The sequence below is a fragment of the Cygnus atratus genome, chromosome 1 (assembly GCF_013377495.2).
Source record: "Cygnus atratus isolate AKBS03 ecotype Queensland, Australia chromosome 1, CAtr_DNAZoo_HiC_assembly, whole genome shotgun sequence".
Classification (NCBI taxonomy): domain Eukaryota; kingdom Metazoa; phylum Chordata; class Aves; order Anseriformes; family Anatidae; genus Cygnus; species Cygnus atratus.
The window spans coordinates 184,940,583-184,958,516 of NC_066362.1; the positions used below are offsets into that span (position 1 = coordinate 184,940,583).

The 17,934-nt window shown below is 40.0% G+C and overlaps 1 protein-coding gene across 1 annotated transcript in view; it reads left to right on the top strand.

The window, feature by feature from the left end:
- The window catches only part of STARD13 (StAR related lipid transfer domain containing 13), a 302,366-nt gene that overhangs the window by 28,951 nt on the left and 255,481 nt on the right, over positions 1-17,934 (top strand). The window contains exon 4 of the mRNA XM_035542439.2: positions 16,849-17,758. Within this exon, the coding sequence (XP_035398332.1) occupies positions 17,021-17,758 (738 nt within the window). The 5' untranslated portion in view covers positions 16,849-17,020. The remainder of the gene's footprint in view (positions 1-16,848; positions 17,759-17,934) is intronic.

Here is a 17,934-nt window from a genome sequence, read left to right on the forward strand (position 1 = left end):
CTAAAGTTACCCTTCTGTTGTAACAGCCCTACAGCACTGACAAATTTTTAGCTCCCTTTAAAAGGGAAGCTCCCCGTGCATGCCAGATAAATCCAAAGTGCTGCTTGTGAATCATCTTGTGCATCACATCACCTTCATTTCTGAATCTTTGCTTTAAGATGACTTTTTAGTTTTCCTTACGTCCCTATCCTCCCTTTTAACCCCCCGGCCTATCACTGTTGCCTATCTGTTGGCTTCCATCCTGGTTTAAGTCTAAAAATGAACCTGCTGGACTGCCTGCTATGTAAACTCAGGCCTGGTTTGCAAAAAGTCTTGAATTTAAGCACAAGACCAAAAGGCAGCAGCAACCAGCACTCCAGCCCACTGACAGTCCTGTAAAAGTGTGGGAGTTGGGGTGTTGCGTTCCCCTCCATGCCCTCCTGTCTCCATATCTTGGCAAGACCTCAACATGACCTATGCTTGGCATTCCAGGCTGAGAAGCAGGACCCTGTTTCATGGGAAACATTTCTGAACAGACTTTCTGCTTAAAGGCATGTATGGTAGATCTGTTAACCCAGATGAGATGAAACTCCACTGGCAACAGAAGAGGCTTTCCATTGCTTGCCTTAACTACCTGCCCAGGAGCTGGCACATTTGCTTTCTCGACCATCAATCCGAAACACTGCCCCTGCTTTCCAGCGAAGTCCAGAAGCCACCAGGCTGCCACACAGTCTGGCACCAAATTCCCTGCTGAAAAAGATGAGATTTACAGGGCAAAAGGTGTCAAGATGATTTGGGTATTTAGCCTGGTAAGACAGGAACATCCCTGGTAAGGGAGAGCCTCAGGCCCTGCTGCTTGTTCCTTCTTATTTTTGCATTTTATTTATAAGAGCAGACCCACTGAGACTCAAAGTCTCTCTAAGGTGGGCTGGGTGAGGACTCCACATGTGAACACAGAGCATAAACTCAGCCATACTTTGCCAGTGCCACTTAGGAGCAGTGAGGTGTCAATTCTCTCAAAGTAACATATATGTCAGAAATACCAATGTTCACCCTCATTGTAAAGCTTCTCTAGAAAAATGAGCCTCCATTTCTGTCCACGTGAGCCTTCCCCCAAATCCCTCTCCCACTGACCAGACAATTCTGCTCCTCAGGTTCTTTATCCTCGCTTTATCCTCACTTTACGTGTCAAGATACGGACAAAAGGCCTAATACCAGAGGTGTTGTTCACGTATGATAAGCTTGCAAATGCATGCTCGGGGCACCGCCGGAGTCAGACAACTTGTCTTGCCAAAAGGCAGAGCTGCCTGGGCTTGCCAGAACGCAGAGCTGCCGCCTCGCTGCCTGCACGCTGCCCTGAAAGGGATGCTCCAGGAGCCCATGGGAGGTCATGGAGTGTGCAGGGGAGCAGCTCTCTCCTGCCTGCCTCGCCGAGGCCACGTGTGCCTGCTTGCAAGGTGTCAGCCACTGCAGAGCATCCATCAAGAGGAGGGGAGCATCCAGAGCGCCAGCGTGTTTGCCATAGGTAGGAGAAATGGAGACACAGAGAATGAGAAGGGGAAAAAAAACTGGGAATGGGATGCTAAGGGCTGGTGGAGGACAAGTTTAGGTAGATGGAGCTGAACAACTAGATTTTGTGGTGGAGTACTTTGGGACAAGCCTGGAATTCCTTCTTTTTGTGTTTCAGCCCCTCTCTGTTTACTCTGACTCCGTGATTTTTCATAGCCCTGTAGCAGGTGGTCATACGGTTACATCTCTTACTGATATAACTCTTTGTGCCATAATAGCTTCACCCTTCTGGTCCTTAGCCTTACCTTGAGCACAGACCATTACTGCTAACTGCTAGGAAGAGGTGGAATGGGAAACTATGGCTTAACAATGGTAGTCATAAAGAAAAAAACTTTCTAGATGCTGCAAAAGATGGATAGAAAAGGTACACAAATTCTACGGCTCAATGTCTTCTGTAGCTTATTAAACAGAAGATTTTGGGAAGTTGAAAGATGTGTTACTGAATAATGGCTGCATTTACTCACTTTCTTTTCAGTCCTTTTGAGAGTCTCTCTTTTACTATCAAGATGTGAAGTTACTTTGATAGCAGGAAGACAGTTGCAATCCCCACTTCAGCTAGCTTTGTTAGATGCTGAACTGCAATGCCTTCAGCCCAGTAATGTTTGTAGATCTCCATCCCTCCCAGTAGTTGGTACATGTCTAACTGTAATATCTACAGTGCTCTAGCTTTTAGAAAAACACCTTGGAAGAGAGGGAAAGCTAATGTTTAGCAAATATCAGAAGAAATGGCAGCATAAATTAAGCTCTGAAACTAGATGTACATTCCAATGTAGCAGGCTTTTTGAGTTTATTCTGCAAGATCAATATTTTTAGATTTGCTGAATTTCTAGAGGCAATGTTTTCAATCTGAAAGGCTTTTAGCCTGGGAGAGCATGAGGAACATCAGGGAAGATGCACAGGATCCAAAATCGAGGTTTCCAAAACAGTACACTGAACCATCTCTCATTGTTTTAACGCTGAAGATCAATCAGCTTTAAAGCACACCTAACATACAATGCCTTATTTTTCACCTGTAATTCAGCGTCTGAAGGTGGTTGCCCCCTCTCTCTGCATCACCAGTGGTCAGTTTATCTCTGTTAGCCCAGACAGTTCCCCGGGCAAGAGACATTTCTGTCTGTCAGGTGCTTCTTCAAGGGCTAAGCTCCTCTGCACTTTTACGAGGAATGATTTGTCACATATCTTTTGGGAGAGGAAAAACATCAAATGCACTTAATTCAGCCTTGGCCACTGATCATGGTTAAATGTAGAAGTACCCTGTGTTTAGAAAGTCCTCAGAGTCATACTAGGTTTTAGAGGGTCCACTCTGTTTTTACACTCGCAGCACTGCTGAATTTGTATCAGGTGTGCAGATATGTGACTGCTTATCCTCAGTCATTTTATTCCAGTTTATCAGAAGCTCCTGAAATACGCACTAATGCAACACACACTGCACAGAAGATGCTGCACAAAATAAACCTGTAAAATTTTCTGGAAGAAAATGGAAAAGGAGAATTTTGAAAATCTTGAAATTGGCATCATTTTCATCGGAGTAAATGGAAATCCTGCTGCACAACTGTTGATTTGAGGTAACATAGTGTGGACATGTGAGGGACCTTTCCTGGTTGTCTTTTCAATACTAGTTACCCCTTAAAATACCACTTTCACAGTGTGGTGGGCAGGCATTTCTGCAACAGCATTTAAACTCTGAAATACTGATTTCTTATCAATAGTAGGTAGTAGGCCAATGTTACATCTTGCTTGCATTGGTGGTGGTTCATAGCTGAAAGATTTATTTTGGACACCCAGAATACTGACACTGTCTTCAGCCTTGAGGCTGGTTAGTGCAGGTCAATAGTAGACACTGCAGTTCTCCCACATTCCTCCTTTACATAGGGAAATGGAGTGAGGGATCAGTGAGGGAGCTTTGTGGCTGTAAACATGTACGCTCACTGGCACTCCACATCTTTCTCTGAGAAAAGGAAACTCAGCAATATCTCAGGTAGAAGCTCGTAAAAACCTCCTAGTTGCCTGCACCGTCACTGGTATGGTGTTTGTTTAAGATACTTTCAAATATCTTTGGAATTGTTTATGCAAGTTAACATTTCTTTCCTTAACTGAAAGATCTAAGACAAGAATTCACCAAAAATCTAATGTTGCCAGGTAGGTACCATATTAATATCAAAGGAAACCTCAGCCTTTTGCACAATTATGCAAGTTGACATAAGTATCTCACTCAGAAGCACACACTAAGTTAACATGTCGTATTTTACCACTGCCTTTGCTATATTGACACCCCTTTCATCGCCTGTCGCATGTGCAGGATGAAGCAAGAAACCCCAGGCTACAAAACTGTAGGATCATGTAAGGAAAACTATATTATCATGTATATTTTCAGTGGGAACAAGATGAAGGTGTGTAGGCAGCTCTCAGTCTGATACTTGTCAATCTCTGACTGCAATGGCAACTCCTAGGAATCTAAAATCATTACAGCCCTCCCAATGAGTTAAAGGGATGATGAAAGTCATGCGTTGTAACAAGCACATGTAGGGTACATCCGAAAATCTCTAACAAGCAGAGTTCTTGTGTGAGTATTTACATATGTTCCATTATACCATTGGTGTATGTGATTTTAGGTTTTCAGGACATAAAAATAATAGGTTAAAATGAGATAGAAAAATGGCTGATATATGTTGTTCTGAATATAAGGAATTTAAGGGAAGTGTTATAATTTTTTGTGTATCTCTACACAATCTGGCTGTGAGTTAGATAATTTTCACCTGCTGGAGAAACAATCATTTTAAATACATACAAATGCTCATCTACCCATTTATTTGTTATTGTGCAGCATATCTCCTCAGCTCAGAGCACAGTTATTCCAGGGTTTGCTGGAGCCCTGAGGATGTATGTGTTTGAAAAATGGCATGGCTAATTTCCCACTCACTGCACTTCCTTTGCTTCGTTTTCTACACAGGGCTTTATCCTTCCCAAGAAAGCCTGAGAGCAACTTCTTTTCCTCTGCCATTTGGGCATCATTTGGCCCAGCTGGCCTTGACTAATGCAACGCGGCCTTGGGGCTAACAACACACCTTTGTGGTCACAGGCACTGCCCCATGTTCACACAATTGTGGTGATGAAAAGTTAACAAGACCAAATCCTTGTTCCCCGTCCACCAAAAACCCAACCAATGTTCATTTGCTGCAGTTTAAAGAACGAGGGAGGTGGCAGCGAGAGACCTGTCAGCAGTGAGGGCCCACCAGCGAGAGGTGCTCATGCTGGTGGGTGAAGTTGGTGACATCCCTGTTTCTTGTCACTGCTGCTATTCCCAGCTCGGGTTGTTTGCAATTTATGCCTTGCTGAGGTGTGCCAGGAAGTCCGTGTTTCACAGAGCAGCTTCCCTCTGTCATCGCTTTGGCTCAGGGAGCTAACATTGCATTAATTACAGCCTCTTGCAATTTTTAAGCTTCTCTTAGGAACAGTTGGGGACTAAAATGTTTTAAAAAACAGCCAAAATAGAGCTTTGTGTTTTGAAATCAAAATTTTTATTGTTAGACAAATGACCCCTTCAGAGTCCCTTTGGAGATGCGTGCTTTGGTAGTAGTGATACTTTCCAAAACAAGAGGGCCTTAACTTTCAGATCAATCCCTCTTAAGACATTTTGCAATGAAAATACCACAAACTTGGGCCTTAAATTGTGTGGAGCATTAGTAAGTGATAGGGAGAGGAGGGATTACAGACCCAGAGCATTTGTTCTACCACATGCTTGACCAGAAAGCTAATGAAATCATCAAATATACATAGTTACTTGTTTTTCTGCTTTTTAGCTAAAAATTACCAATGTGGTGATTACTCATCATTGTTAAAAAAGATTCTATATCTAGCATGACAAATATATGCCAGCACTTTGCCTGGTATGACTTACTGTGGCTGGGTTTTATACCCATGAAAAATTGGTTTTCTGACAGACCTTTAGCATGCTGAACCATAATAGATTCTCTGTGTAAGTACATGTAATATGCACAAATGAACACACAAGCGTTTTTAATGAATAAAGACAGAATGAATAAAGAAACTGAATTTCCAGCACTTCTGAAGCTCACTCAAGGCAACAAGTCCTTTTCATGTCTCAAGGGAAAAACCTTACTAATTTTGCTCCTCTCTGATTTCTGAATTAATGACTGTCATCTGCAGTACTCCAAATGAACAAAAATCTCTCTCCCATTAACACAACACACTTTGTACTTGTAAAAGAGAGGATGAAAGAAACCATTTATCTCAGAGGTTAATATATTTCAAAGGGCTGCAGAGGCCATTGGCTACTGAGAAGCGGATGCTGACCATTTGACTGAATGCTTGTACACTGCATAGAACCTGGAAATAGCTATTCTGCCTAGGTAAAGGGCTCTGCAACAAAGTTTTTATCAATAGTATGCTTCCACGGGAATTGGATTGCCTGAATTGCATGTTCTGTACGAGCTTCATCCTGCCAGGCAGTGGGCATCCCCTCTTATTAAGATTTTTACATATCTTTTGTTTCTATTTATTGCGAGTTGTAAAGAAATGGCTTACGTAGGAAAGGAAAATCAGGAAAAAAAGTTAAGAAATTTCCTGCATTTTTGCTTCACATACCTTTTAGTCTGCATATAAAGTGAGATTTTCAGATTTTCTTTTCTCTCCAAATTTCTTTGTGGGAAAAAAAAAAAAAAAAGCTCATTCTTTATTTGTGGATTATGCCTCAGGCATAGTGAGCTCTTTAAAATTTCTAGTGGTATCCTCCAGTGGATTTCACATTTTTTCACGATGGGGTGGTTATTTGGTCATGACAGAGTCATGTGGAAGTATCCAAAGAAGTTTAATTCTGCACAGAGGAAAGCTGAAAAGAAAATAAGAGGGAGTCTCACAGGAGAAATATATTGCATTAAAAAAATAATAATTATGGGAAGTCTAGAGAAGAGCTTCAAAAATGGCCTCTGAACTTGGCATACATTTATTGCACGTGCCATGTAAAGATCTCTGGGTTAACTCTTTGGATACAACAAGCAAGGTGTATCACAGCCATATACCTCAGCTCCACTGCTTCTTACTTTTGAGACCTAAGCTAAGAAACATAGAGCCAGTTTAGATATCTCTATAAACTACATTTACACCATTTGAAAAGTCTAGTTTGAGTTTTTCAAAAAAGTCTAAAAGGATCCCCCTCCATGGGAAAAAATCATCTGATACCATAAATCCCTTTAATTTTGCCAACAAAGTAAGAAATCTCAGTAAGTAGAAATCTGGAATTTAAGAACTGAAACTGGTAAACAGATTAGTAATAACTAATTACTGGAAGATCTCAAAAGGGAGGAGAAAAATAACCAAAGGCCAGAAAGGCAAACAGGGAATTTATTCAAAATAACAATTCAGGCCTCAAATATGCACCTTGGCTTAAGATATGCTTCCTTCTGTACATAAATAAGATTTTGGACACCTCTAAAGCAGCTGTCACTAAAGTATCGCTAGGTATTTTGACTTTCCCCGTTTTTTCTGGAAAAAAGGAAAAAAACATAAACTTACCCAAAAAATTAATAATTCAAAAGAACTATGAGAACTGAATAATTAGTAAAGTAAAAAAAAAATGTGAGGAAGCAAGAAATATAGTGGTTGAAAATACTTAAATATTCATCTGAAAACTTTGTATATTTCTTCTGAAGGCTCTGAAAAAATAAATAGATTACTCGAAAGAAGTAAAAAGTCCCCAACATAAATTAATTTCTTTTTTTTCAGATTGAACAAAATGTATTGGTTCATCCATCAAAAACATGTCGATTTTGAGGAAAGAGTTCTTTTACCAGAGAAGTATTGCTTAGCCAAAACTAAATGTATCCTCTGATTTTGGGGAGATGGAAAGCAAGATAAAGAGAGTTCTTCCTTTGCTGAGTGAAAAATGCAAACTCATGAGTGTCGTTCTCTTCTATAGAAATGGACTGTGCCGGATTCCTTTTGGCCATAATGCACATACATATAGAGGTCACAAGAGGTTCCTCCAAAATAACTTTAGCTTCCCCTAAAATAACTTATCTTCATTGCAGCTGACACAGTCCTCCATCGCTGCCATTTATATCTCATGCACCAAGCAGATCTTCAGAGGAGGAGTCTGCCCTCCGGCACAGCCTTTGTAGTAATAGGCATTTATTGTAGGGTCACCATTTCTTTAGCATTCATTACAGACACTGATTAAAGAGGATGATAAAGACATTGCTGGAGTCTAAAGCCATTTTGGGGATGGAAAAAAAAAAAAAAAAGCGTGTAAAGTAACATTTTAAATGGATGCATCTATTTACTGCTGATATTTTCATACAAATGGTTTCATGATATTGGATTCAGATGGTGTAGCAGGAGCTTTAATTTGCTACAGTTCTGGTCTAATAGGTATAGAGACACCAGAGGATTCTGCAATACTGAACTCGAAGGTGTTCTGACAAACCCTTGTACTCATAATAACAAGAGCTAGTGTGAGCTTATACAATTTAAAACTAATTGCCCAGCCAACATCCTCATTATCATATTGATGCAGTTCATAAATCAAAGCCTTGCCTATTCAAGCTGTTTACCAGCCTTGCATTAAGCAGCGTATTTCAACTCAGAAATGTAGCCTGCTGCCAAAACTCTGCAGAAACTTTAGAAGACTGATAGTAGTACAAACCCGGGGAGCTGAAATGCCACAAACTGATTTAACACACATGGCACTAAAGCACTTGCTCGTGTTTGTTTTCAGAGTGTGTTCTGATTTAGCCTTAAAACTTTCCATAATAACATACTGTGGTACAGATACAGGTCCTTACAAAGCAGAGAGCTGCTGGCAGTTTTGATCAATTTGGCTTCCTGCAGGAGATTCTTTTCTTCACCAGGAGACTCATACACACGTTAATTCTTCTTTTTTTTTTTTTTTTTCCCAATTGAGTACTTATACCAGCTGAATTTAGGTGTGTACGTTAAGAACAAACAGTCTTCTTATAAAGGCAAAAAAAGGTAGCAGCTCTTATCTGAGTCTCTTGAATTTGTCACCAAAATTAGGTGCTTGAAGTTACATTTTTTGAATAGCCTACTAAGACTGCTGAAGGTACAATTCATTCGCCTGAAGAAGTGCCTACATCCAGGTGTCTGCCAGTGCCCTTTGAGATACCCAGCTGGCCTACCACATCCACCCATGCAGGAGGACTTGGAGGCGTCTCATACCCTCTGAACTGGCAGCTGCCCAAGGCCCATCCAGCCTGGCCTTGAACCCCATTCCAGGGATGGTGCAGCCACAGCTTCTCTGGGCAGCCTGTGCCAGGGTCTCGCCACCCTCTGAGGGAAGAATTTCTTCCTTATATCTAATCTAAACCTACCCTCTTTCAGTTTAAAGCCATTACCCCTTGGCCTATCTCTGCACCCCCTGACAAAGAGTCCCTCCCCAGCTTTCCTGCAGGCCCCCTTTAGGTACTGGAAGGCCGCAGTGAGGTCTCCCTGGGGCCTTCTCTTCTCCAGGCTGAACAACCCCAACTCCCTCAGCCTGTCTTTGTAGGAGACATGCTCCAGCCCTCTGATCATCCTCATGGCCCTCCTCTGAACTCAATATATCCATGACTCATTCTAATACATCCAGGCTCGTTGGCTTACAGCTGGCTGGGAATTTCTGCAGAGGCCTGAGCCTAGTATTTTCCCAAACACTGTGTCTTATGAGTTATTTTTCTGTTTATACTTTGCTCAGAAAACAGCAAGTGGGTTTTTTATTTACTGTGGGTTTTCAGGAGCTGAGAGCACTAAACCTTGATGCTGGGAAGCCTCCCTCCCCCCGTGCTTGGATGGGCCCAGCCAAGCTTTGCCAGGGCAGGGAGCTGAAGCAAGAATAGCATAGAAAAGCATAGCAAGAGTAGCAAGAAAGCATAGAAAGGACTAAAGATCAGGATCAGGACTTGAAATTTGACTTGCTGTTTTAAGGGAAGCTTGAAGCAAAAGCAGAGTACTGAAGAGTCATTGCAAGTTGTTGGAGCTATTGGGGGAAGCCAAAAGATTATGGGAAAATGAAGGGCTGTGGGATTGGTTTGCTTAAGGTCATTGGCTCATCCCTATTAATGAGAAACCAGTGGGTAGGGGGAAAGGCGTGGATGTTTCCAATGAAATGCAACTCCTCCATAAATAGAATTAGTAAGAACAGTTCGGCTTATAAAAATAAGTGTTGACCTTCAGTTATGATGCTTGTTGAAGCCTCTGTCTCCTCGGTTCTTTGTGTAAATTCAATCATGACAATCAGTAAATCAAACAAAACAATTCTTATGGATGGAGGATGAAATGTGACTAAGACATGCCTTCATGTGATAAAAAACTTTAATTCCTGTTTACATCTCTTCTGCCTGTGTGGTCACAGTAGACACAAGCTTCACATTCCTTATACACAGATGGTGGATAATAATAAGTGAAATTAATAGGAACTGATAAATTCCCATGAAAGCACCAAAGGCAATGATATGTTTTCCTTCTTCAAAGAAGCAAATAATTTTAAGGAACTCTATTTCTTTCATTATTACAGAATTACGAACTGTACAATAAACACAGATCTATACCAGCCTCTGCCCCTATAAAATGCCAAAATAACCGCCATTTTCCAGTGTCTTTTGCTGCTGAAGAGTGTTACAGGTCCAGCAGAGATTTGTCAGTTGGAAAAGGGCAATTTTGGAAGCCACCCAAAGTATATCCACTTGCAGACTGTTGTGAAGAACAATTTTGAATTTTGTGCTGATATATAGCTTTCGATAGACAAGAACTAAGTCCAAAAAAAAAAAAAAAAAGAAGAAGAAACAAGCTACTTGCTTGTTTCTTTTGTAACCTGTAGGGTGAGGTGGTTGTCTTACGTTTTTTTCTCTTTCATCTGCTTAAAAAGATATTTAAAGGTGTGAATATTACCCTTAGGTTGTCCATCTTAATATAAATATCCTCCAGCATAAGAAAACTGTTTCTTCCAGCTTCTTCCCTCTTGAGCGAAATGAAGATTCATTTCCAGCCAGTCTATTGAGCATCCCATGAACATATGTAATGGAATTCACTTTACAGGCTAAAGAAACAGAGCTGGTATTTAAACTGGAGGGAGACCTGTGTGTCTTTGCTTGCTGAAAGGCTGTTTCCTGACTTTGGTCTGGATTGGCTACTTAGATGAAGAGCTAGGATTTTACTGATGCCAAGAACCTCAACCTGAAGGGAGACAATCTTTCTTTCTTTCTTTTTTTTTTCTTCCCCTATGTGGTTTATCCAGTGTTATTTTTAAAGTATTTATTAGGCGTTGGTTCATTTTGGGGCCTCTGTTTATGAACAGTGTCTGCGTATGACTGGCTGCCTTTCCTGTTTCATGTGGATTGCACTGGTCATATAAAAACAAAGCCAAAGTATTCAAGGGCAGTGTATAATAAATTTCTAGTTTTATTTAATAACACAGATTACAGATAATGCATATGCATGCATGTGTACACAGCTTTCACCCCTTCTTCTCTGTGAGCATTAGGATTTTCAGCAACTCCACATCAAGCCCCATGTCTCAGGTAGTTCAGTTGTAATCTTAAATCACTTGAAATTGCCTTCTAAAAGCACGTAGTCAAACAACCTCAGGCCAATATCTCATCAGAAGCTTGATTCTGCTTCTCATAGGTGCAAGACAAAATATTTAAGGCAGAATAGGGATTAGAGAAAAAAAATAATTGAATGCAATGCTAAAATAAGCCTAGTGGCAGAAGGAAGGATCTTACTCTTTACAGATACATCATTCATGTGCAGAGAGACATAAACCCTCAGTTCACCATTCATACCTGACTCCTCTTCAGTACCTTCTTTTGCAAGGAAGCAATCAGGTGTGCAACAGTTATGAGACTTTTCCTGGGGCTTGCCTAGCCCTTCGCTTTGCTGGTGCTCACTCATTGATTTTGCTCAGGATTGTAACCACTCAGGGCACAGTCTGCACACAGCAGAATAATTTGCAAAGCTGAGGCCCACGTTATGTAAACTGACTAGGACTCAGCATCCATCTAAATTCTTAGAAACTCCCTGAGTTGTGTTACAGAAGGTAATTGATCACCTTTGTCATAATGAAGCCACTGTTCCACTTCGTGGTAAGCTGACCGTGACAGTGGTGTTGATGATGCTAGTTGGGACCAAAACACAAATCAGTCAGGACAATGTCAGGATGTTAGTACCTTGACTGGATTAAATTCAGTCTTCCCCTCCTCTATGTTGGGAGAAGGTCCAGCCAATGTAGACACATCAGTGAAGATGGTGGTTGGAAAGCTTCACATCTGTAACTAATGCACCGGAGACAGCCGTGAATGTAGGCCCAGCTACAATAGCAGAATGTCTCTTTATCATTGTAGTTTATTGAATTTGAGAAGATATTTTTCTTTTGTTGACAATGCAAAATGAGCTTCTGTTAGAGTGGAGGTGGGGACAGACACAGCAAAGCTAAAGGGAAGGCTTGGTGTTGCAGCTGTCCTGGGACCATAAACACTTCTAAGCTGAGACAAGCCTCACTGAACTGTCATATAAAGTAATTTCTGTAAGATGATTGCCTCAATATATGGCTTCATTTGCTGAGTGACTCATTCATAAATATGCCAGATTCTTTGCTGACTGAAATACTGCTTAACTTCAGTGAAGGCAATCAGGTGCACGAGGTGTAAGAGGAACCAACATCTAAGCGCTCACTCACTGAAATGAGTCAGGAGGGACGTAGATTTGGCAGCATCTGTGAAGTGCTTCTGGATATTTCAAGGTTAAAAATGTCACCTGCTGCTGTTGGCAGGCAGGAGCCATTACACGAGCAGAAGAGTGTTGCAGCTTCTGCATTTTTGCTGTTTGCTTTGATCAAAAGCAATATACAAAAAGACATCCAAAATTACACTATAACTCGGCAGTCCTCTAGCCCCATATTTCCAATGGCAATTCATCCTTTCCCTTTGCAGGCTAGATTTGCAAATAACTGGTTTGTAATCACACTTGGAAACTTGCATGTCCAGTGTGATTACACTGTAGCCTACACTATAGCTCCATTTTGCATTGCATGCAAAAGTCTGTCTGCAAACCATGATCCCACCAATATACATAAAAAGGAAGACTTGTGAAGCCTTGGTAGAAAATGTAGGTGTTGAAGAAGCATAGACAAACAATAATTAGAATTTGCAAAGTGACATGGAAAGCTAATTTTGGTATTCCTTTATATTGGAATTATTATATTAAAAGGCATTTCGTAGCCTCCCTTTCCAAAACCTGACAGTACGCAGAGTGTGTGCACTGGGAACCTGGCTCCAGGTGCTCCAGGTGATAAAGCAGAGCACAATGTTCAGGTCTGGCACAATGTGAGGAATGAGGTCACACTATTTTTAGAAGTGCCTGGTGATCCTGCGAAGCATGCTTATGATCTCTCCTTACTTTTTTTTTTTTTCTCTCCTTTTTTTTCTGTCTTTTTCTGTGAATAATTTGGCCAGTGCTTGCAGAAGGCTGTTTTAGCCCCAGGGATTCTCACACATACTTCTGTTGACAGAGTTCTTGTGCAGCAAGCAAGCTGAAATGCCTTTTGTTAAGGATCTGCTCATTTCTTTTTCTGTTCTGCCCCAACGCTTAGAGGATCTTTTGGCTACTAACTGAGTTCCTGTTGTTACGCTTATGGAAATTAACTGAATTGAAAAATATGGGGTTACCTTGCAAAACAGGTAAAATTATCATCAGGAAAAGAAAATCCTAATCTCCTAATTTGCTGTTAGTTTGTGTGTTTCACATTCTCTTGGCTTGTTTGTTTAATTTTTCAGGGGAAGATTGTTTAAGTCAATGGGAAATACTAAACAATGTCATTGTGAAAGGGAAACAAATGCACTAGGGGCTGAGGGGTAGAAACTATTTTGGATGAGTGTTGTTCCATTCCAGCCAAGATCAGGACTTGATTTGGTGGTTAACTGTGTCAATTCTCATTTAAACTGTTTTCTAAAAAATATGAAAATTCAATACATTCACATGCTCTGCAATGCCAAAATGGAGAACGGATATTGAAATCCACTCATGCACTCATTTAATCAGTGTTTGCAAAGTTATTTTAGGTGACTTGCTGTCCTTGTATTGACTCAAGAAAATGTACACAAGTAAAATCCTCCTATTTAATGGTTAAGCCTAATATGTGCTTTTTTTGTGTGATCTTTGTGTAAAACCTGGTGAGTTTCAATACAATTTTTGGTTGTCTGGGAAAAGGAGAATCAAGCCAATAGAGCATGATACACAAAAATTTATCTGTGAGTCTGCACAGATACCTCTGCTTGTACCAAACTGTAAGAAAACTTTCCTTCCATATCATTTCACATGCTGTACCTCGTACCTATATTAATCCATTGCTGATTTGTACGAGCTTTCCTTGGAAAATAAAATTCAGTTTGTAAGTTTTAAATTAATTTGTGTAAAACCTGAAGTTGATTGGATGTTACACCCATATATGGATTTCACGTTACCTTAAAAAAATATTTATATCCTGTGTTGCTTTTTTTGTGCTCTTCCTTAAGCTGTTTTGGAGTTGGTTTTAGTTGGACAGTTAACTGTGGTAGTCCCTACATCGTCCCTCTAGTCAGAAAAAACACATATATGCCCAAGTGATTTTTATTTTTCAACATCTTAACCCACACCAGTGACCTCTGGCACAGCTAATGCTACAGTATATACTGAGAATCACATATGCATATAAAAGTAATTTCTCTTCTTATAAAGCCTTGAAGACCTTTTTCAGAGAGATTATTATTTTTCAGAGCTTATAAGTGCATACATTTATAACTGTGGTGATAATTATCTTATTTTGCAGCTCTGTATTAGAGGCCTTTTATGACATGTACAGATTTAGCTCTGAATGTTCAGACCTCTCTGAGCTACACATTTTGCTATGGGCAGGATTTCCAATCCATAGCTCTGCCAAAAATGTTCCATTTTTAGGAGCTTTGAATGTCTATGTGTAACTTTTTATAAAATATAGAATTTGGTATTTTGTATGAGTGTTTTTTTTTTTTCCAGTCACTACTAGATCGAGTAAAAAGATATGTTCCACAGGCTGTGCGGGTAAACTCACGCTCTCTTCTTACCACTTCCTCTTCAGATATTTCTTACATAAAAGCAGCCTGCTCCTGCATGCTTTCTTTGTCCTGGCTTCATCATAGGAAAAATAAACAAATAAGAAGAGTCCAATGGAGTAAGGAAACCTAATAAAAGGAAAGCTTTTTCATGCCTTTTTAAACTGCAGAAATTACAGCTTCGCACCACATCCTGTAAAGCTAAAAATCATGAAACAAAGAACTAAGCAAAGTTTAAAAAGTAGACATTTATTTTATATGCTAGAATATTCAGAGATAACAAATATACATTTTTTTGCAGTGATTATAATTCACATTTTGGAGTTTAAAGCATCACCTTAAAATACTAGCCATAAATAATACATAATTCACTTGCCCCATGCTTGCATAATGTAGAATTTTTGTAGCTTCTTCTGGACCATTTTAAGCTGTATTTTTGTTTTGTTACAGCAGAGATGTTCCTACAAGCACAGAGGTGTATTCCTGCAGGTGTTATGACAGTACAGCCTGCTGAGCAGCATTACCAGAACTAAGGAGGGTCCAGGGAACAGGCCAAGGATGGGCAAATTCTGCCAGAAGAGAAAGAATGGCATTAGAGAAGGGTGAGGACAGAAGAGAGAGTTTGGGTGGGAGCCCTGGAGACCTGAGCATTTCTAATCCTGCTGGAAGCTTCTGAGAAAATGAGGGCTTCAGATGCAGGTTTGTCACTTGTGTGTAGACACGGCAATCTGCTATTGTGTAAAAAAAGACATGGGATGAGATTCTTCTTGCCTTTGTCCGTCTAAAAGTTGTGTGACTGGTGTAAACATTTTGTCTAGCCCACCTTCATAGTTTTGGATAAGGCGGTCATGCTAGGATGGTGACTCATCTCATGCCAAAATAGGTATCCAAGATAAGTGAGAGCATTTACCTTCAGGAAGCATTTTTCTCCCTCCACTGACTCCAGCAGGAGGCCAGACAACTTACAATAATGTCAGACTTTTACATAGCTAACTATAGCTGAGAGGAAGGCTATCTAAATTGTGCATACCTGCATGCTCACGCCTTCTACAGCTGAAATTCAAATGAATAATGGTAATATCATGAATCTAAATTTTCTATCTATGTACAATACTCTTTCTGCTACCCAAGGTATGTCTATAAAACTAAAATATATACTCACCAGCAATAAAATACACCTCTCTGGTATGCACTGCTTAGCTTACGGCACAAGCAGTGACAGGCACATCACATGCCAGCATCTTACTCTGCTTGCTTCCCACTTTGACAATCACAGCGCTGCCTTCTGACAAGCCTTCCCCATCAGTGACAGGCCTGCCGCGTACATCAAAGGCATAAGCTTCTCTTCTTATTTTGAAAAGCTTCTGTTCTGCTTTGCTGTCTCACAGATGGAGTACTGAAACAATCATTAAAATAAATACTATCAATATTCAATCTGTCAAAAAAAGTAAATTACATCTAAGGGTGAATGTAAGCTACTGAGTGATGCAAGATCAGTTCCTCGCTGCTCCTGTCTTCCCGTGCGTTGGAGGTCCACAGACTAGATGCGAGCACAGAAGTTAAGACTGATTTAAACCAGACACGGGCAACTCTGATGTAGAACTGAAGCTTTCTGTATTTCTAGCCTTCTCTTTTTGCTTTGCAAATGTATTGGAAATGGACAGGTGCTGCACTGCATTGGCAGTTCAGAGGAGGCGAGTGACAGAAAACTCTACCTATATTGAAATGTTCTTCCTTTTCTGTCAACTCCTTTGACTCCTTGCTCTTCCTCATGACATTTCAGTAGCTTTGCCAAAACACTGTAAAAGTTCTCAATAATTAAACAGACAATAAAAATACAGTGAATAAGAGGCACATTTTGGAAACAAGCATCTATCTAACATCAGATTGAATGATTCTGATCCATTGTGTCAATAATCAATGTAAAGTCAGTATTTTAAAAACCATTTCTGCATTTGCCAGTTCTTTTCTGGTCTTAAAGGTAAAGAAGTCAGGGTTCTGATGTTTTAAGTTCATTTAGTCTGCATATATCAAATATTTTTGAGAATACCTTTGAAATATTCTGAAATATTTTGAAATATTCTGAAAACATTTGAAAAATATTTTAAGAGAACTATAAATTTGATACAGGAATGTCATATTTCAGGATTACTTCTACTGATGCACTCCAATGCAAGCCTGTTACCGTCAATAATTTTTTTTCTTTTTTTTTTTTATTTTTCAGGAACAGAGAGGATTCAGAGGCTTGATATAAGAATCCAGGCATTAATAATGATTGTGTGATCATGGTTTTGGAAAAATAAGGAGGTATTTCCTGGCTATGTATGTGAAGTGATGTATCTTAAGAAAATCAAGAATGAAGTCATTTTGATCTCTGATGGGTGAAGCTCGTTGGAATGGAAACCAACATCTATGCAGAAGGACAAGGCTCGCCACATCTTACCGCCAAGTGCCTGGGGACTCCAAAGGGAGCAAAGTATGAAGAATTCCAAAGAAAGACAGAAGAACAGGAAAGTCCATCTGAATTTCAGGATGTTTTACTGGAACCTGAGTTGAGTTTGCTGTCTGTGGCTTCCTTATCAGACCACAGCGAGACATCCTTGCAACCTAGCAGGGTTGCAGGGTGTGTTAGTGCCAGCAATCAGTGTGAACCAGAGCAGCTTTGTAAGGAATTACTGTGTTCTGCAAGGCACAAGCCAAAGGAGGACCCATTAAACCTTCCCTTGCACAGAGAATGGCCACTCCTTACAGGAAAAAATTCAGACAGAAAAACAGAAAGAAGTCACGAGATCAGAGTCATAAAACACAAACCAAGTGCAATCACATTTTCTGATTTTGAATTTTTACCACATGAAGTTAATACTGAACTCCATATTTGTGAGGCAGGAGATGCAGGAGATTTTTCATCTGAAGAGGAAAAAGCAGATGGCAAAGATGATGACGATCTGTTTACAGAGCTGCCGCTGTATGAGGCTTTTTTCAATGGTCTTCACAGAAGGAATGTTTTCCCAAGAAAGCAAGCTAAACATGAACTTACTAAGGATCAACACATCTGTCATGTAGAAGACTGTGATGATCGTTCCAAAAATAAATTGAAGGACCATGACAAGGAAGAAAAACACATGGAGCTGGAGGTAATAGAAGCTACTCTTTTGTTCCAAGTGTGTTTAAAATAAGTGGTATCATTTAAGCTTGGTTACAGGAGAACTTACACAATTTTTTATACAGAGATAATGAATGTTAATTACATAATTAAGAATTTTAAGAATTTTAAGAATTTACCTACAGTAAAATATACAAAATGTTAAAA